The sequence below is a fragment of the Hippoglossus stenolepis genome, chromosome 23 (assembly GCF_022539355.2).
Source record: "Hippoglossus stenolepis isolate QCI-W04-F060 chromosome 23, HSTE1.2, whole genome shotgun sequence".
Taxonomy (NCBI): domain Eukaryota; kingdom Metazoa; phylum Chordata; class Actinopteri; order Pleuronectiformes; family Pleuronectidae; genus Hippoglossus; species Hippoglossus stenolepis.
Window position 1 is genome coordinate 7,709,007 of NC_061505.1, and position 21,521 is coordinate 7,730,527.

General features: G+C 42.6%; 2 protein-coding genes and 1 long non-coding RNA gene across 15 annotated transcripts in view; 2 read left to right on the plus strand and 1 right to left on the minus strand.

The window, feature by feature from the left end:
• The window catches only part of LOC118102439 (adhesion G protein-coupled receptor L3), a 202,458-nt gene extending 198,156 nt beyond the window's left edge, over positions 1 to 4,302 (minus strand). For 3 of the 8 annotated variants that reach the window (XM_035148615.2, XM_035148614.2, XM_035148608.2), the window contains exon 1: positions 3,465 to 4,159. The gene's annotated coding sequence lies outside the window, so the exon portion shown is untranslated. Of the gene's footprint in view, positions 1 to 3,464 lie in introns of all 8 variants that reach the window. The other 5 variants (XM_035148613.2, XM_035148612.2, XM_035148607.2 and 2 more) reach the window with 3 other exon arrangements.
• Positions 3,119 to 4,932, plus strand: LOC118102440. The gene is made up of 2 exons (XR_004694685.2): positions 3,119 to 3,503; positions 4,375 to 4,932. It is a non-coding gene; the product is annotated as an uncharacterized LOC118102440 (long non-coding RNA).
• Positions 4,933 to 15,518: 10,586 nt separating this feature from the next.
• LOC118102438 (multiple PDZ domain protein) overlaps positions 15,519 to 21,521 on the plus strand; it is a 42,522-nt gene continuing 36,519 nt past the window's right edge. For all 6 annotated transcript variants that reach the window (XM_035148595.2, XM_035148596.2, XM_035148598.2 and 3 more), the window contains exons 1-3: positions 15,519 to 15,639; positions 18,652 to 18,731; positions 20,378 to 20,544. In XM_035148595.2, the coding sequence (XP_035004486.2) occupies positions 18,716 to 18,731; positions 20,378 to 20,544 (183 nt within the window). In that variant the 5' untranslated portion in view covers positions 15,519 to 15,639; positions 18,652 to 18,715. The remainder of the gene's footprint in view (positions 15,640 to 18,651; positions 18,732 to 20,377; positions 20,545 to 21,521) is intronic.

Sequence of the window (21,521 nt, forward strand, 5' to 3'; positions counted from 1 at the left end):
GCCCAGCAGGTGGCCCGCCTCCTCTGTCATGCCACAGGTTTAAATATCATGTTTTAAGAGGTAAACAGTATAAATAGAGAAGTTGTATTTAGAGCATATACGTTTTCAGCCACCAAGGCTAACCTGTCTGTGGGGGTTGCTTTGGATATTCATTCAAAATCACAAGGGGAAAAGAAAGAAAAAAATCAGCCAGCGATGAAAAAGCATCTTAAAAAGCATCATCTCCCTTCACCGAGGATGATTCTGTGGCGCTTAACATGTCGGCATCAAGCCGCAGGGATAAACAATCATTCAAATGAAAAAATAAATGTCAGAATCCATCATTTTTGACAATGTGTTTGAGAATTTCTGCCGTGTCTTCTTCTGTGGATTCCTTATTTTTTCGAACTCGCCAAAGATCCCATGCTGGGCTGTCAATCAAAGCCCTGATGTTCCAATGTGGAAAATAAGAAGTCGTGAAGTCGACTGTGTTCTTCTCATTAGGGATATTGCAAGTCTGGGGTCTGGTAGTGTTATAATTTAGAAAATAAGGTGAAGGCAAAAGTGTTAGATTAATGACTTCTGCAATGCCACACACACACACACACACACACAGTGCATCAGCCTTTCTGTTGGCCCCGAAATGTGTTACTTATTAAAAACTATCAATTAGTTGGTTTTCAATATAGCTGCTGATTAAATGTTGATCAAATGACTCATCGATTAATCAACTGCAAGTTTCAGCTCCACAGGAAACGCAGGCTGAGAGAAGGGATAAGTAATGTAGCTGTGCAATACTGCAAGAGCTGCAATGTTGCAGGTTGCATATAGAACAGAGGCTTCTGAGTTTGTCCAAAAAAGAGGGATTGAGTCTTAACAACTGCACAATTTGTCTGACTTTTATACACACAAATACCAGGAACCCATAAGTGGTGAGCCCACACGTGGCAGGGAAAACATGAAAAGTGAACCACAACAGCCGTCGATACTAAAAAAAGACGACTGAAATCTGAAAAAGGTTTGTGCAGCACACGACCTTGAGCATTCAAATCTGCAGGGAAAAAAGCAGAGAGATAAAGACATAAAAAAGGAATTCATTCATGCTGCCTTTCAGACCAGGGTCACCTACAACGGTATTTGGATGAAGGTTCTATCTGTGGGTTTTGTGTTGTTTTTCCAACGTGTGTGTGTGTGTGTGTGTGTGTGTGACAAACAGATGATTTTTGCCCTTTTAACAATGACTAACCTCATTAATACACCAATAATAGCCCATGCTGTACATAATCTGTACCATGAAGCTGCGTCCCACATCCACTAACCTGATAAGGGAAATTAGAGAGCCCATGCCTCCACCCACACTGCAACAACACACTGGACCCCCTAAGCGTGCAATTGTCCCCAAAAAAGGCAAAACTCGACTAAAAAAATAAATGAAAACATGCCGATGGAACGAAAATCCCAGCGAGTGGGTGAGAAAAAGGGGGGGAGCATCACAAAGAGTGGGATTATTTCTGAAGAACAATACAAATGACCCAACACAGAAAGAACATGCTTTGTAATGAGGGCATCAAATTAACCCATATTAGTGTGCAACACGTGCAATTTAGCACAGTACAGCATAGGAAGAAGGATTTTAGTGTTGGATTTACACTGCAACAGACATGATAGAATAATAATTATCTCTAAAATGAAGCTTATGAATCCAGTAAAGTGTTTTCTGTCAGTATCACTATCTCACTGTTCATTTACCCAAGACGTCCAATTCTATCAATATGTAAAACAGAGGCACGTGTTCATCGCCACCTTCCAGTTAACGCACTGCAGGAAAACTATTACTTCCAACGCAGCTCCGTCCCATCAGGTATGACACCAGATGCTCAAGTTCAACTGCTGTTATAAATAAATGTAACCCAGATGATATTCCACGAGGAGCCGCGTTTAGCTGAATCCAAACGGATGAGACAGGAAAACAAAGTGCAGGTTGACATAACCGTTTAGGCAGAAAGCATCAAATGTCCCCTAGAGTTTCCCCCTGGAGGAGGAAGTCAAGGTTTCCACTGCTGGTAAAATAAACCAAGTGTGTGTGTGTGTGTGTTTGGAGTGTATGTGTGTGTGTGTGTGTTTGGGGTGTGTGTGTGTGTGTCATCTGCTTGAGGGCACTTGCACCAATGCAGATTATGTGACAGATGGCACTGCAGTCCTGGACGTAATGAACACAGCCTAATTGTCAGATAAGGAAACAACCAACAAGCAGAATGCTGATGATATGTTCTGCAATGTGGGGCGAAAAAGCAAATCAACAGCGTGGAAGTTGGTTCACGCTTCTTGAAAGACAAGAAGCCAAACGCCTGGCTGAAATAAAAAAAGAACTCAGCACCAATTCAAGATTTCAAACCATTAACTGGGAATGAAGGGGCGTGATTGTGCAGCTTGCGAGAAAACTTCAGATCCCATTCAAAGCGACGGGCTCGGCTATACCTTTCTTTCCACTCGGACTGTGATGTTGAAAGACAGTGTGCTGTTCTCGGATCAAAGCGTTCAGTACAGTGCCCCCCCCCACCCCTCAACCCCGCACTTCTCCCAGACACAGGACTCGGCCTGCAGCACAGCACAGCTCTCCATCCCCTCTTTCCCCTATGTGTGGATTAAAAAATGATGATATTTGCTGTGCAGTATTTATGGGTTGCTGTTTTTTGGGGGGAAGGTGCTATTCTGCAAAAAAAGCCAACAGTGGCACTTTGGAAGAACATGTAAATGAGTGGACTGGCTGAGGGGGAATAAAATAAACATGAAAACTGCACATGCACCGACACCAATAGCTGTACTTCGTTTCTTTTTGCACATTGTCAACCCCACCGTGAAGAATGCACCATCACTGCATCACCCAACGTGGTTCACTTTGGACGACAAAACTGCACCAGAACAAGAAAGGGGGAAAAAGGGGGACTGCGTTGGTATACAATTCATGATTCAAGCACCTTTTTTTTCTTTTTTTGGGAAGACAAATTACGCTTCACGCGCTCAGATACTGACTTGGCTTTATCACGGAGGAGAAACAAGGTGGCTGCACATTCAGTTTAAATGTCAAGGTTGAATGGGGGGGGGACTAATTCCCTGCATGACTCTAAAAATCCTGCAACTTGCGTCCAATACAGGCAACTTCTCTTTCCACATTGCCCCATTGATAATGCAACTCGTACAGGGGCACACTCGATTAGTCGAAAAGAGGTAATTGATTAGCGGCTCGTCGATATGTGATCGGTGCTGATTCCACCTGAACGCGCACTGGATGAGCCCAGTTAAAAGTAATTAAGACGGGGGGAGCGCGTGCCAGTGACTGACATGGTGAGACACATCGCACCGCCGCGGGGGCTCAGTTCACGGGGGTGTACCGTCGCCCTGGTGGTGGTGGTGGCCGTGGATGTGCGCACGGACGCCGGGGGAACACATACGCGCTTCTCGGCGAGAAACAAATCATGACTTACCCCACTGGGTTCCAGGGCGAATCACCGGTGGAGAGGAGGGTAAATCTCGCGTCCTTCCATTCAAAGTGTGAACTGTCTTTTTCAGGGGGGGAACCGTCCTTTGACGCACAGTGTGTGTGTGCGTGATGGTGGTGGTGGTGGTGGGGGGGGACAAAAACCCCAAAACTGTTGTCCTCCTCCTCCCTTTTCGCCCCAATATCCTCAAAACAACAACAAATCTGCCGTGCGTCCACACAATCCGAGTCGCGGTGGTGATGTGGCTGGAGGAGAAACAAGCAGGTTCCCTCGTGTTGTATCCGCGCCGCTACATCCCTTTATGGCACAAGGCGTCCGTCCTCCTGCGCGGGGGATACATCACGTCCCATGCAGCTTTGGAAGGGCGAAACGCCAGCAGCCTTTCGATATCACCAGAAGAAAAAAAAAAGACAAAAACAACCAAAAAAAAAAGAGTATCCAGAGGAATTGCACGAAAAAATAATTTAAAAAAAAAAGAAGAGAGGAGATCTTGTGAGGAAAAGCTCCGCCGGAGGGAGAGAGAGAGAGAGAGAGAGGAGGAATCTCAACTTGTTCGGGGTCCAAACGGCTGCTGAGCTCCCCGCGACAATGACAAACCAATTGTGCGCACTGGCTGCGAGTAATTCTGTGTGGAGCACCGAGAGGGGTTTGGAGAGCCGGGGAAAAGGTGAGAGGCAAAACTCGGATGTGGATTCGCCGCTCACGCCGAATACTCGGGCTCCACCTAGCAGCGAACACGAGATAGCAGGCCCCCTTTTTTCTCTCTCCCACCTTACACAATATAGCTTTTGCCTTTTGGCTTGGCGAGGAGGAGAACCTGTGTTATATTACATTCCGTCTGTGCGCCCGTGGGCTGCAATATTCATGTGAAAAATCCGCTGTCTCCCTCCTGCAGGATTCAAAGTGTAACTGGTGTGAGAACTGTCCATCGATAGTTCAATGGAGGAGGATGCAGCCCTGATGAGCTGATGAGTGAAGATGCCCCCAAACAAAACAAAAAAAGACACTAGTGACAAGGTGTGGCGGATGAACTGCAGCACAATCAAGCTTGATTTAAAAAAAAGAAAAAAGGTTTGCAGATTGCAGAAAGTTAATTAATTCCTAAACTGTATTCTCCAGGGGGGGAATTCTCTGCTTGTATGAGATGTGTTAGCATCTGGGTTTTCCTCCACAGTTTATCCTCAAAGAAGAGTTAATGGTCCATTCTCTGGCTGGAAGCTAATTATTCATACAGATCTGTTTTCTGGAGGCTGCTGCTGTAGCTCCTTCTTAGTATTCCAGCACATCTACTGTAACTCCAGCCGTTCCTTTGACTGCCTTTTCTTTTCTTTTTCTCAAGCTGGTGACGGCATGAAACGTGCACAACAACAAAAAAAGCCTTTTGCTGAATCGTGCCCAAGAATGTGCGGATGCATTTTGAGCCACTGAAAAAAATAAAGGATCAAAAATCATTCCATGTCTTGATCTTGACCTTTTGAACGCATGCACCAGCTGCAGCCCACTTACAGCTGGAGCCGGCCAGCTTTCACCCTCTCAATCACCCTAAAGCCAATTAATCACTTTAACAATCCTAATTACAATCAGACAATAACAAGTAATCATTCAATCCCATCACCCAGTGCTCGGCTAATGAGCCCATGCGAGCGCGGACCTGGTGGAGGCACATTGTTTGCACTTGTTTCCTGTCTGAAAAACACCTTGAACTCCTGAACGCGCCCCGAATGAAAAATAACCCCGGCTGCCTGCGTTTGAAGAAACGCAGCGTTATCTCTCCCTGGCACCGCTTCCCCGTGCACCCCTCCGACGCAAATGGATTTCTCCAGGTAGAGCACTGACCAAAGCCGGCTGCCATTACACTTGCATAAAGCAGGTAGCTTTAAAGCGGTGCCTTAAGTGCCATGCAATATGCTGCACCCCCAAAAAATACAAGAGCCACAAAATACAGAGGCTCCAAAATAGCAGTGACACGAATGCTACACCACCGGTGGATATACAGACGCCGACAGACTAAAAGAATACAAGTCGGAATCGAATCAGCTCCTATTTATCTTCTCTTTAGCTCCTCATGATTAAAGTATCCACAAATGCATATCCTCCACTGAAGTGGAAAAGCAGTTAAAGAAACAGTGAAGTGAAGTCACACCACATATCTCGTTTCACTGCGGGGAAAGAAAATCACAGGAGCAATAGCAAATGTCCCTGAACTGCATGAATATGGCAGTTTCCCTTTGAAAAGGAATGTGAACTGTGACTCTAAATCGTCGTATAATTTGGAATCAAAGCACAAAGGTATTTCCATTCAGTGCTCGTCAGTTTTTTGGCACTCGGTTATTCAAAGTTGTAAAGCAAAGGAAAAGCGCCATCGAGACAACTGTTGGAGCTTCCCAAATGACAATGAACGGCCCGCTGCGAGAAATCAGACACGTCAGATTTTATGCTAATAGACAATACCCATCAGCGACATAAAAATACCTTTTATTCTATTACCGCTAGTAGCTCATTCCCAGCAAATGGATCAGCCCAAGGATTTGTTTTTTTGTATTTGATGCTGGAGGAGATTTTTATTTGCACGCTAATCCTAAACTAACTGTCCTCAAGACAACAAGATAACATCAGATGTCTGCAGGGGAAAAAAAGCCCCGAAAAAACCCATCGACCCGGCACCACACAACACACACACAGAATTACCCTCTGGTTTGTGAACATGTAGCACTGAGCGGCTAACAACATTGATATTCCTCTCAGGAGTCGGTGGAGTTAGAAGAAGAGTGATTATTGGATTTCTGTTTAATGCTGCTACCTGTTTGCTTAAAAGTGAGTTGTGTGAACTTGAAATGCCTCATTTTGGTGTCTGTTTGTCCCCGCTGTTCCCAAGTAGATTAAATCAGTTATCGTCGGTTTAACATGTATTCAGCATCAATGAAATCAGAGCTCTAATGTGTAAACAGAATATTAAAATTGCTGTTTCATAAGTTACTATAACTTACTTCAAAAAACAAGTCTATGGCAGCAGGTTGCATCAGCATTTAGGATTCAGAATCAAAGTTAGTGCATCGATATCAAAATGGGGTATTTCGTGAGTACTTGTGTTTTTCCATGTGCTGTAAAACAAGCACGATAAACTCAAATTAACCTGAAAAGCTGCATTTTGAGCTATGAACAAAACTTTTATTTGCAGGTTAGATTCAAACGCATTTCATTTCACAAAGCTAGAGTCTCTTTTTTTTCCATAGAGAAACCCGGAGAATGAAGAATTAACATTTTTTTACACAACAGGCTGAAAATGTCCCGTTGTGTTTTGGTATTTGTTTTGTAATTACATTTAAGCACGCTCATAGTGTCTGAGTCTATTTATTTGTATCAGAAAAAAAGGCTAATTCCATTGTTGATTTCCTTGTCAGCGCCCACAATTTTTAGTTCTGTGGCAATATGTATAATTGCGTGTACATTACGCTAATGCAGAATATCCAGCTGCCAACACTGAATTTACTAAACACAGCGAGTTAAGCACCTGAGACACAGATGTAATTGAACACCATAAAGTGACGCGCGGCACTATAAAACCTCTGTACAGCTTCTCACCTGCTGCTGCCAAATATAAAGCTGTTCAGGAAAACCAAAAGCAAAACAAGGCTTTTGGGGACAGTTGTCGTGCAAAGTGAATCCAATAATGTCGAACTCTCCTTTCTCCATGTTAATCCATGCTAGCAAGCCTCGTGCTGACACGCGCGGCTACAGACTGTTCTCGGCTGGTGGGGAAATGTGAGGATGTGTTCTTGTGGACTACAGAGAAAATAAACTTCTGGGATGTTTGGGCTAAAATTACATGAGAAGATCAGCAAAGTGGGAAATACTAGGTTGTCGTATAAAGACAAAAGTTGGACTAACTGGACACTCAGCATTCTGATCTGCCACCTCTATGATTGTAGATTGGTCAGGTTTAGGCCAAGTGCCAACCCGTCGCCAAACGGTTTGTGAACTGGAATGTTGAAGCCTGAAGCCTTGGTTCTTCTAAACAAGAAGTAACCATATTTGGCGGAGCAGGAGGTGAGTCTGACCCACCTACACCTGCACCCATTGGATGGTAATAGCCGTCAATCACACGGTATCCATTGCACACATCATACAGTGCTTTATCTTCTATTTTTTCTCTGAAATAGGACCACAAGTTACAAATTAAACATCATGCTTTATTGGAGAAGACATAAAACTAGCAATTGAGATCATAAACTCCATGTGAAAATGTTTACAGACGTTATAAAACAATAGGGTCTTTTGCTTATTGACATCCATAGAAACTGATCTTTTTGCAACCAGTGGAATCGCCCTCCGCTGGTCATTTGTGCACTTGAGCATCAGATTCACTTTCCAGACCCGGAGTCTACGTCCATCTATGGTTTAGCCACAGACACAACTTAGGTCAAGAGGAAACGTGTGGAACTTTGAGAAAACCAATGACACTTTCTTCCTCAAACACTTAAAAGTATCCATAACACTCCTTGCCGCAGAGTGTGACTGAAATTACTAAGGCAGTTTGCAGACTTTATAAGTCACGGTTGCACTACACTTTAGGATTGCACACTATCCTGTAATTGCAATGTGTGGCCACACTGGCCCCTATTAAACAAAAGTTATATGGACTCACTTATTTTGACTTTTGGGTTAATGAACCACACGTTTAAAAGCTGAAATACTTGGTTCAATTTAAGGAGAGACTTGGTGATGATGGTAAAATGAAATCAGCTGAAATTAACTGCAAGGATTATTGATTTATGAAATTAACAGCCAGAGGGAAAGGCCCAACGACATCCCTGCCCAAGGTACATCTGTTCTCGAGCCACATCCAATTTGATTATCTACGACTATCCACTGTCTAAAAGGTTTTATAGCACTAAAAAATACCACTACCTTGAATCTGCATTTGTTGCTGACAGACAAGAATCATAATTCCCACTGCCACTACAGAACTTTGTCACAGAACACTAGATATGCACCGTTTTAAGCATTTGAACAAATAATAAATGCTGTGTTTTATCTCTCATGGGGGAAATATCTGCTAAAACAACACCTGGGAGATGTGCAATGCAAAACTAAATAAACAGCTGATATGACAAAGAGGAGACTTCTGTATATCAAGTCCCAAATCTGTACATTTATTCCAAGGCCGTTCGTTCTTCATCAGATACTAGTGAAGGTCGGAGGAAGGTCCTGTGACTAAAACGTGGTTTCTTTCTTTCTGTATTCAAGATATAAGCTGAACCTGAATGCAGTGGTTGGGAACACCAGCACATTTGGGAGCAGGCTTTGGTGGCACACTGACAATAAGAGTGTGCTAGGTTGAATATTGCATGACCCCTAATCCCTCTTGATTTAAAATCTGGTACAATCTGTTCATCTATACAACTTATCTTGCATCAGTAAATCAATTTGCACGGGCTTCTCTATGTATCGCATAGTTATCATTGTTTAACTTTAGTGTGTGCGTGATTTATGACTGCCCACAGTCAGTGGGCAGGACTGTGTGCCCACATCCAACGTTACATCAGCCGCAGCCGACTTCACGACGCAGCACCTACATTTCTTTTCACCCACTGCAGTGCAGCCTCAACTCTTCAACACTTTAGGGAGAAACTTCGGCAACGACGTCAATTCAATCAAACAAAAACGAACCAACACAATAAACTTTTCTCAGGGTTGACTTACAATTAGCTTCAATGGCAAAAAGTAAGTCAGTCTAGCAGCTCAAACTGTCACGAGTCGGTTTACATGCACGAACCACCAGGCTGGTCATGACTGTGAGTTTTTGTGTGGGAGTCCATGTGCAATGCCGACCTGTTTCTGTTTGGTGGGGTGGGACAAGGTAAAGGTTTCCCTTTTGAACCTCGTTCAAATGATGACTCAGACATGTTGCAGTCAGCCTAAATAGAAATGCTTGCATAATTTAATTGACAATCGGCTCCTATCCACTTTGGATGGGATTTGACACAAACTTTAAAAAAAACGAGGGTATAATTCAATATCCTGGAATGAAAAGCTCTCTCCTCTGCTGGATGAGCGTGAGCGTGTGCGTGTGTGTGTGTGTGTGTGTGTGTGTGTGTGTGAGAGGCACACTCCTTCTGTCATATAGGTTGTGTTGTGTGTGTCCTTGCTTGTGTGGAAAAAGTGGAAAGATCATATAGAAGAGCACTGAATCCACTTCTTATGTTAAGTATAGGGTGAATTTATTATTTAGCACTGTTGGCGCCCATTGTTTCTAAAGCTTTTTGTCCTATAGCTGCTGTAAGTCTAAGTCTAAGTCGTGTTTGCGTGTGTGTTAACAAATGTATCTCAATACCACAACAACAGGAGTGAACTATGTACCTACACTGTTATCTGTGTGTTCCTTGAGATTTGAGTGTGACCCTTTATGACTGAAATAAAATCACTGCAACGCAAAAAACACAGCAGCACATATACAGAGTCACCACAAAGAAAACGCCAGGAACTCTTTTTTTTTTCAAAGACTTCTTTGACGCACACTTCATTATTTCCCAACAGCTTCGACTCGTCGCACTCAGCTTTGCACAACATGATACATGTGCACACTTTTGAAAAGTGGCTCCTTCCACAGCTATTTATGTTATTTTAAGCTGTAGGTAAACTTGGGGAGAAGAGATGAAATCTTCAGAGATCGTTGAACAGCAAAAGGAGTGATGCTACTACTGTTTTTGCGATTCTGATGTTATGCATAGTAGTTCAGGCCAATGCATCGACTTTTACACATTGTAGACTTTCTATTATTAGTTAAGTGTGTGGAGTCGAGGCAAACTTTCTCTGCTTTTGCAGGAAAAAAATATCTTAAAGCACAGAAGGCAGCTGTTGAAATGTCTAAAAATTGATGGTGAGCTACTTACCTAGAAGCAGGCAACAGATGAGGTGAGCAACTACAGTCAGCTCGCTGGTTAGTGGTGCATTCACCAGTTTAAGTAGCCAGATGTTCCCCCTCAGGAGGTGGTGGAGACCAAAATGGACCTAGAAGGACAGTAAATATTGTGCTTACATTTAGATGGCAAACAACATGACATTGCTGGATGTGTGTCTTTGGGTCACAAGTTTTCCACAACACATTTAAGCCATTATCTGCTGAGACAAAGAAAAAGGTGCCGAAAGTCTGATCTGTTTGTTTGTCTCCGTAAGTGTATTCATGCAGTGAATAATCCAAATCAAAAACACAGTGATGGAAAGCTGATCAAATACTAGAATTAATGAGGTCTTTATATATCTGTTGAGACAACAAACACACATTTGCAGAGTTGCAATGCTGTCTGGAACATCCCTGCATTAATTAATTGTGTCTTTATCAGCTCTAAATTCGGCTGACTGGATATCCAACAATAAAGAAGTGATCATGCGTATCACTACATGGAAGATCAGTTAACAAGCGGACAGATATCTCAGCAATTCCTGACAAGATGCACTAATTTCCACCCTGTCACACAAAGCATGACAGTCACTTCCTCCGTAGTTAGAAGCACCCATGAATATTTGAGATGCTGTCTTTTAAAGTTTGGAAAATGTCGACCAAAACAGCTGAAACTAACCAGATGTTGATCGTATGAGAGCCACATTATGTTGCTGTAACTTTTAAAACGTCCAAAATGCCTTCTTTCCACAAGCTTCCCCTAATAATTACCAGAAAATTATAATAACAAAGTAATTAAATTCAAGCAGGGCTCCAAAGTGTTGTCAGGCCGTCAGTTCACAGCTACAGAAACATATGATTAAAGACACAAACAAGCTGACATTTATTTCTACCACTGTGTAAAACTCCGATAAAGTATTGAAGACAGCCTAAAAATATGCAATTACTAGGAATCAGATGGCAAACTGTGCAAAAGGGCTAACCTACCATTAAGACCATTAAAACAACAACCATCATTTAACACACACTCTGTGGAGAAATATGTCACTGTGCATATGCACCTTCAAGCTTATTAGTATTGTAAAAAGTTAGTTACATGAAAACTTGGTGCTCAACTGTTGAAAAAGGCTGCAGGATGATGTGTCGGACAGTTTTTATTTTTCTATCTTTGTTATTGTATTGCCACTGTGTTGCGTGATTGTGCAAATAAATTAATCAAATCAAATGTTCCCTTCAGGAGGATTTGCAAGAATCTTTATTTTGGTCATATTTTCATTTTGGTGCTACATTGTGTTATAATTAACCAACTAGGATCTTTTCCTCCAAGGCTGTGGTCGCCACCTGGTGGCTGGCTGCAGTAAAGGTCACAAATCCCATCTCCTCTATGTTAATAGTTGGGACATGGAACAATTTAAAAAGTCAAATTATACCTGTAATGATTTATTCTTGTCACAGTGACGATTGTTCAAAATCTGACTGTTATAGTTCAGTACTCTATCAAAATTGTAAACAGTTGATTTCGATTTTTAAGGTTTGGCTGGGTATAGTATTTGGTTTGCACATGCACGCCTCCAGGAGGCACGAGCCAATTGATGCCGGTGACCCCGTGCCTTCTCCTCCGGCGCGCCCCTCCACATCATAATTACTGGAGGCAGCATGAGCTGTCAGAGAGGGTCCACGGGATTGGCATTAAATTTTATTTGCGCATTCACATTGCCAACAGGAACGGAGCTATTGATTAGCTTTGACCCGTGTGACCTTTTCCTTTACAGCCATATCAGGACAAATTTTTCAATTTTCAATTTTATGACCCCCAATGACCTACTGACACAAAGCTAAAATTCCCTCTAGGATCAGCATCATCCAACTCTTGCATTCTCAAAATCTTTGCTTTAATACCATCGACCCCCACAGCTGCGTATTTACTAGCCATCTTGTAAATTACTGTAAAATTCAAGTCGCAAAGTGGAATAAGGATTAAAGAAAAGATTTATAAAGGACGTACTACTACCTGTGTTTTTATTCCAGCATACTTTGTGTGAAATAAAATCACTATGCCCTGACTCTTTCTCTGAGCTGTTTTTTTTTTACATCTTGTGGGATGTTATAATTTGAAAGGCTATTTCAATGTTGATGGCTCTACTGGCAATAAATCAAGGCTGGCAGACAATGCCAGCTTTCAGTCTGCCAATAGGACTCCGTGATTGAATTTGCGAACCCTTCAGGGCATTTCTTTATTACACCGTATGACTTCACACACTTAGCAGCTTTCCCATTGAAGCACGGGATCTGGAAGTGAGTTCCTTGAAGAGCAAATGTGTGTTTAGGTTCAGGTACTGACATCCTGTGTGTGTGTGTGTGTGTGAGAGTGGTGTCATTTTATTGCTAAATTATTGCGACCGTGAATAACCTCGCTATTAATCTCCACATTTAATTGTACAGTTTAAGCTCAAGTGGGAATTTGACTGACATGCAGTGCTTTACGCCATCTATCTATAGACCTAGTGTGTCCGCTTGAAGCAAACATAACCAATGGTGCTAGTTGGTTTATTGCCACAGAAAGTACAGTGTATTGAGTTTTATTTGAACATTGTATTGCAAGCTACCTTCACAAATCTAGAAATTATAGAATCATACAAAGACGCTTTGATTAAACATCTCACCTTGGTTTTCGCTCGCCCTTAATGCATCGAGAGGAAAATGCATTTGCCCGTTAAGTACATTTTAATTCCCGTCCTCACATATTTGTTTGCACTGAATGAACCTATTCATCCTCAGCTATAACTAAACCGAGCTGGACTATTTCAAATGGTTAAATGAAATGAACAAATGAAATTAAACCCAAGCAAGTATGAGTAAGTAGGCTAGAGTAAAAAAAAACCAAATGAATGAAAACACATAATAAAGATTTGAATCCAATTACCAGATTTGGTGCCTCGTGTTACTAAGCGCCTTCAGACAAAGGCTGCTGAAGGCCTGTAATAGGCAGGTACAAAAATACAAAACGCTGAAGCTGCCGAGCACTGAGCTGAGATGTATTTTCTCCCTCCACTCTTCTCTTCTCTCTTGTTTCAATCTCTTCTTTTTCGGTGTTTGGCTGAGTCAGACCTCCCACATAAAAGTGGCTTATTGTCAGAGTAAGAGGGGAGTTACAGGGTGGATAAGAGGAAAGGCAGAAGTAAAGATATAAATGGTGAGGGGGGATTTAGTCAGTATCAGCTTCCTGAAAGCAGCTTTCATCCCCCTACTTCTTGCTGAAATGACTTCTTACTGCGTGACCCTGCTCCTTCCTGCCTTCCCCCTGAGGTTTCGATCCATGACGGCAACAGGGTCCTTGAGTTGGTAACAGTGAGGGCATAAGGCAAAACTTGATCAACAACTTGGCCACACAACACCTTCGACACAGTTCTGTGTCCTTGACGACGGGGGGAAAACCGGCACAAATAATCACTGTGTTCATGTTTTGGTTTTGTTAGATATGAGTCATGCGTCAACAGCTTCTGCCCCAGAGGGCGTTTGAAACATTTCATTTCGAGTAACGGCTCATATCGAATTTGATAAGCATGGAGCATTGCGGACAGAAATAGTGTATAATCCTCTGAGCAGGACACGCAGAGAATGTTGTCCTTTCCCAAGGTGCTTCCTGGGCCTAAAAATACTTTACTCTCTACTTTTTATCAAATTAAAAACATGTATCTTTTAGTACATATGAATGTTTAACGTTAAAATGTGTGGGTCTCAGCTATAGGCTGTATATAAAGACGGACGGCCCATCTTTATATCATCAAATAACCAAAAATACCACCCGGATATACATCAGTGTGACGTGTACTCTGACTTTCTGATTTGGTCCATGCCTCATCCACTAACATGGAGGAGACGGGATTTAAGACCTATACTGCAGCCAGCCACCAGGTGGCGATGGAGATGCTTTGCCTTCACTGCTGGGGATCTGTCATGACTTCACATACAGCCTCAGCCTTCAATGTTTGTGTAGGAGTGTGCTAACGATGTCTTGCTTGTGTGCGCACGTGCCAGATAAACTAAATGTTTGTTGCACTCATTCATGTTTCATTAGCAGGATGAACAACGCTGTTCTCTCACAGCAGTGTTGCCCGATTCACCAAGAATAACTCTGTTCATAAATTACTCATTACTTTAGCTGTAGAAACGACAGTGAAACAGTGAAAACCCTGATGAAATGTGAACCTTTACACAAGTTTGTGTCAATCCTGCCAAGAATGAATCCCCTGCAGCGATGTTTGTAATGATGAACTCATCTCTGTTTGTTTTTTCTACGTGCGACTGCAATAATAACAGTGTTACTTTTTGCTTTGTTATTTTACTCAGGATTTTAATAATTGAAGGGGCCCAACTCTACTGCCTTGGATCTGTGCCCTTAATATTTTAAAGATTTGTTTCACAGACCATCGTAAAAAGATGATATCCTCCTGAGAAACTTTACTGTGAATCACCTCTGTTATATATTATTATATAAACACAGGGACTTTTTAGTAGTTTTATTAAGTGTGGGTCTGCTCTTGAGACTGATACAGATTCCTCTCAGGTTCATGTCTGGATTAGCAGCGGAGCACAGTAACACAGTCCCAGGCTCCATAAATATTTTACTTTTAGTAATTATCTGTTAAGAGTTTACAAAATGTAATTAAAATAACATCTGGCTCATTCTTTGTTTTGCAGACTTGAGGCCCAGTCTAGCGGAGGGACTCATTTTAAAATCACTTGGTCTTTTCCAATTTGTATAGTCCTTTATATTCATATTTTGAAAATTAGACGGTTTTAATGTTCTTGGTTTTTGTTTATTTTGGATGTTGTAAAGGGAAAAAAGTTGAAATTTAAAAAAGTTGAAACTTCCTAAGATTATTTATATTCATATTATTTATATTCATATTATGATGATGAACAGTTTGAGGGCCCCCCTTGGGACTTTTTTCTTGGGGCCCCAGTAGACTCTAGCATCGCCAGTGGTTTTTTAGTTCTTGTATATTTTGCCTGTGTCACCCTGGAGGTCCTGATCCGGGGCTTTGACCTCCAGCCCTGGGTGCGGGGTGCAGCCAGCAAGCGGCGCTTCAGTCGCGGCTGAGCCGGACATGTCCACAGAGGATCGGGTTACACTCTGGTGACGCTACGCCCCATCTTTAAGCCCCGGTCTGAGCGCCGTTAGCCGCGGGACAACACAGGCTGAGGCCGGGACACCGTCTGCCCGCCGGGGGAAAAGTAGAGGCTCCCCCGCTGAATGTAAGTGATATTTACTGACGGCTTTTCTTTGTGAAATGCTCCTGAACACTCATGTGCGATAACTTGTTTCTTTAAAAAGCTAATACTCGTCTTTGTTCGCTGCGCGGCCGCTAGTGTGAGGAAAACACCCGCAGACAGACGCCTGTTGTCGGGTCACAGAGCAGAGGAACACGGGCTTCTCCTCCGGTGGGAAGCACTTTTTTTTTATGGGAACTTGTGAATAGACACCGTGGGCGTTTGTGTTGTTGTTTCTTTTTACCCTAAAAGCAGCGGTGGTGTGTTAACTTGTGTGTCTGTGGGAAGCCTGTTGCGTTCAGGCTCCATGGATGTGGAGGAAGAAGAAGAAGAAGGAGGAGGAGGAGGAGGAGGAGGAGTTGAGAAAAGCGGATTGTCCCGAGTGCTTTGGAGACTAGAATCAAAAACACTGACTGGATTTACTAACTATACTCACACACACACACACACACACTTGTGCTGCAGCTATTAACACGTACACAGCATCAGACCTGGTGTTTTAGTAAATATGCAACCTGGTGTTTTGCTAAGGAACAAGTTGTTATGATGTGTTGGTTTTAAAGCTGCTGTGTTTCCAGCTCAAAGTCCACTTGGAGATCTGATGATTGATTTCTTAAAGGGGAAGTTCACCCCAAAATGAAAATGCACTCCTTATCTACTCAGCACTGTGCCGATGGAGGGGTGGGGGGGGTAGCATAGAGGCTTGAGCTTGGGCGGTTCGAGGAAAACAGCGGTGGTCACCAGTTACTTCAATTGTACCGGATTTGGCTGCGACGCTGTTTACCCCTAAAACCCCCAAAGTATTTTTGGGACTCATACTCCCCCACCCCCACCCCTCCATCGACATAGTGGTGAGTAGATAATGAGTGAATTTTCATTTTTGGGTGAACTATCCCTTGAAGGATTGTGAAACATTACAAGCCTCGGGTTATGTTTTCCTAAAGGTGCGAATCACTTCTCCTCTTGTTTATCGGAGCAGGAGAAACATTTACAATACATTGCCGATACTAGAAATCACAGTGGTCCCCGTGTCCCTGAAAGCATCACACACAACTGAGGAGCCTATAGAGATAAACTAATTAAAAGACCATATTAGAATATTAGAGGAATGTGTATTTTTTACATCTTGTAAGGTGTCTCGAAAGGCACAGTAACATGTTTTATTATCATTGTTATTATTATTATTATTAGCAATATGAATCTGAACTTACAGATTCATATTGCATGTTGTATGGTGGCCATACAGTTAATTAAATGACTAGTAAGACAGATCGCATGTCCCCTTTAATTCAATCAAGCCCCCCCCCCCCTCCCCATCAATATCCATTAATTATTCTTGGGGCAAGTGGTGAATATGCTGGAAAACATATCACAATATTTTTCCGTAATCTTGCATAGATGCAGAGAAACAAACATACCAACTATAAAAAAAGAATGGTGAAAACATTACCTCCTTGGTGTTGGTAGACAGTGTTGCAGTAGCACTAAAGATAATCTGTTATCTTATCATGCAGCAAGTTAGCCGTGCAGAAAATGTGTCCGCTAATCAAAACACAATCTACACTATTTATGACAGATGCAATATACTGTATTGCCAAAGCTGATTCTTCACTTTGACAGTTGCGCGCACACACACAGTTGACAAAGCAAATGAAACGACCCTAAACAAACCGCCGCTGTGGCGATCCTATCTGCCACAAGTGTCGCGGCTATTCTAAGAGCCGGTATCGGGCCTTTAATTATCTTACCAATCTCCTTTAATCGTGTAATGTCTCCCTGAGTGATGTGATGCTTGTTACAGAGCCACTTATAAACTCAAGTATGATGTCCCTGGGATGGGAGCTGACAGCCATCGCACTGATAAACACATGAGTGCAGGATAAAGACATAACCACGTTCATATGTTCTCTTTAGGCTTTGAGGGTGGGGTGTATGAATGCGGCAAGCTTCTTTACCACATGTCCTTTTTTCTGTTTTAAGCAGCCTGTTAAACACTCATGTATTTTGAGAGCAACGTGTTTGTCTGTATGTGGTCTAGCTGCTGTTAATGTATTATAAAGCAGCATTTTGAAGTACTGCAGGTCATGAGTAATACTGATATCTAGATAAAGTAATACATATATATTGAGCAACGTAAACTAGAGCACTCAGTAGAAGAAATACCTGAACCTTTGTTTTGAACTGCACCAAATCTCACACACTAATTTCAGTCCCCTAAAAATGCTTGAATAATATTATCCGTGAATTATTCTCTGAGAAATGTTGAACAACGCCCCATCTCGCAACATACAAACAAACGCAGATGAAAACATAACCTCCTCGTCGAAGGTAAAACGAGGTAGAGAGTGTAATAATGGTGTAAGAAGGGTGTTGTACCAGTTTCAAAATAACTGATGAGGTTGTTTGACTGAATGTGATTATTGATGATCCAACATTTGAGAATTTCAGATAGAACTAAAAGGGCGCAGATGAAAACATAAACTCCTTGGTAGAGGCAAATATGGTGAGAGTGCAACGTGTATTCATATTCAGATCTGTTCTGCATTCATTTAAACAAATGCCACAGTAAAGTGTTGAATAAAGTCCCAAGAATGTAAATTAGCAGTTGTTAATCAATCTATAATAGCAATTAGTCAATTATAAAGAAAGGAAGAGCCTACAGTAGATGTGTGCTTGTGAGGAGACCTGGCACCTCTCGCCTGTGACTCAGTAAAAAGTATCAAACAGTTCTGCAGCACAATGGTTACTCTGTGAGGTTTTTTTGGGGGGTGAACCATTCTCCCTGAGATAAATATGGGTCAGACACAAAGGAAATAAATCCATTTTCTCTTTCATGTTGACCTTTTGGATAGAGAATGTGTAAGAGGGTCGGGTTCAGGGGAGCATTTCCTGCTCTGACTTCCTGTTTGTATTGATACGACTGACTCTGTGTCCTGATGTCACATACAGTTCTCTGATTGAGACACAATCATAACCTGTTGCGTTGTTCTTTCGCAGGCCTTGAAGAAAGGGGGGAGTGTGAAATTGCTGTGAAAGGAGAAAAATCGGTTGAGATTTGAAAATGATTGAAACAATGGGTAAGTTATTTTTTTAAATATTTGTTTTTTGGCAGTGACACCTGATTATGGATTTAAATGCATGTTCGGGAAATTTCTAATATAAATAACGGTTTATAATCAGTGCATATCTATCAAACGTTTATTTTTCTTGCCTGACTTCTGCCCCTAATCGAACTGAATCAGCTTTAGTGTCTCGTCTTGTCACGGTAACATAATTCAGACTTCGGTACCATTAAGATTCAGATTCATAACCACCACGATAAATAAGACTCAGAGTTAAATATTGCTGCTGCACATGTACTGTGCATCTCATTCATTTTCAATTTCATTTTTTAAAAACGAGCACTTTTTAGAAATGGGGTTTTGGTCGAGCCAGTTGGATGTCCGTCTTCTGCTGGCTCCGCATCCCACGTTTGGCTGCTGCTGTGTGTTTTCTCAACCAGCGTAAGAGGCCCTGGATTCAGTTGAAGGGCTCGTGCGCTGCTCGATGCTGCCACATCTGATAATGTTGCCATATATTTGATTGTTTGTTTGCGCCCGTTGAGGTTTATTTGTCCAACTGTCAGCAAACGGAGCCAAATTGGTGCCGCGAGCTTCTTTCTTTTAAGCTGCAATCTGTGGCGACTCTCAAGACTGGCGTGTTTATCGTGTGCAGTCAGTCTGCGGTCAGGTTCAGGTAATGGGGCATAATACTCGAGTTATAATGTGAAGTGGGGCTTAAATATCCACATTCAAAGAAACCGCGCAGAATTAATTGTTGAATCGGACTAAAATTAAATTAGAGTTTTGACGAGTACAAATTTTGCCCTCCATATGCTCCATTACATATCTTGGAACACACACAAATGCAAACAGCTGCACAACCATGTCGCAGTTGTGGTGCGTCTGCTCATTATGCACACTGAGGCGAGAGCACTGACAGCGTTACAGCTACCTGCACTGGACCCCCAAAAAAAAATCCAACTACCGAGGGTCAAGCGTTTTTTTGGCTTGTTTACAGCGGTTGTTCAGACAACAATGCATCTCAGCGCCAAAAAAAAGTGCTTTGGACCTTGTGCACGCCCTATTAGGTGTTAGTCTCAGTCGGTGAGCCGGGGAAATTGCTTGATTTTTTTTCCAGATGACGTTGCGCTGGCCCAAACTCACTAACAAGCCTCCCCGGAGTTGCTCGATTGTGCGGCTTATGCAGGGTCCAGCAAGCAAACTGTTGCGGGCTATGGTTCTTTTATCCCCCCCCACCACCCCCTTGATATCCTCTCTATGCTCCTGTCCAACCTACAATTGACCCTAAAGACATAACAGGAGACTTTGCTATTCTGGAAACAAACACTTTGTTGAAAATCGAACTTTTTCTTCTCAGGTGTAAAAAACCTGATGTGGTTTCAATACCGTAAGGTCTGTTGAGCGCATTGTTAAACAAATACAACTGGTTATGCATAACTATATAGTATTAACAAGCATATGAAGGTAAAATTAAACGAGAGTATTTAACCCAATAGATGAGGTCATTTCCACACACCCTTCCCTGTCTCACTATCTCTGCCCCGCACTGATAAAACCCCCCCGTCTCCTCACCTCTCTCCACTTCTATCTCTCCCTCTCCCCTGCATCCACTCCTTCACTCCGGGCCTGGCGCTGTCACCGAACTATTTGACGGCTTGCAGACACACAGCGTGCCTTGCAGGCGGTGGAGCGTCTCCAGGCCAAACTGAAGGAGCGAGGCGAGGTGCCCGCCGAGGAGAAGCTCAGCCTGCTCAAGTCCGTGCTCCAGAGCCCCCTCTTCCACCAGATCCTGGCCCTGCAGAAATCGGTCCAGCACATCAGAGAGCAGGTAAACTACACACCAAGGTCCAAGCGTCTGTGATAAGGCTCTGAACGGTATAAGTTTTGAGTTCATATCAAACATTATTTACTTTCATAAGCTTAACTGGGCGTGCAGAGCTGCGGACACGATAAATTAGGATGAAAGTGACAAAAATACCGCTCGGTTCCCAGAATGCTGAAGCACCATGGAAGGTCATAAAGAGGTTAACAAAATTATTGTCATTTAAAGTTCTGCATTATTATTGTATGAGAATAAACACTGCCAGATGGGTGCATCATACTTTGCTAGAACACAAGTAATATAAACAGAAATAGCCACGTTTGATGAGAAATAAGAGCTGATTTGCCTGTTTTCATCATTATATTGGTTTAGGGGGGATTGAAGCAGAAGGACGGGGGGATGTGTGTCTTCAGGCATATAAAGTTTATAGTTCAGAGACAGAAGTGCAGCCGTCTATTGTCAGTTGCCGTATGATAATCATAGTGTTGTTGGAAAAAAGGTGGAATTTAAATTCCTGCTTTACCCGTTTCCTGGGCGACCTTTCTGATTCAGTATGTGACTCATGTCAAGTCGCCCCCCCTCCCACTCACATTCATTTCTTCCAGCCCCCATCCCCAGCAGTGTTGCTGCTGTGGCCAAATTGCTGCCAGGATTCACAAGAGCCAGATATAATATGGATACATGAGCAAAGATAGTTGGCCTAAGTCAGAAACTCTTTCTCGAGCTGATTCTCCCCTTTGAGAATTGGAACATTTGAGTGGAAGGAAAGAGCTCTTAAGTCACAGTGGGAAGGGGCCGGGATAAGCGTTTGAGAAAGAGAGACGAAAATATTTCAGCTATGCAGTGGGAGGCAGGGATGTTGGAGCTTTTTACTCCTGGTGGAATTTAGATTATAAAAGCCCTGCTGGCATTTTTGTGTGCTGGCGATTTAGCTTGTTGCAAAAGGGCTGCGTTTCTATGTGCGTGCGTGCGCGTGTGTGTGT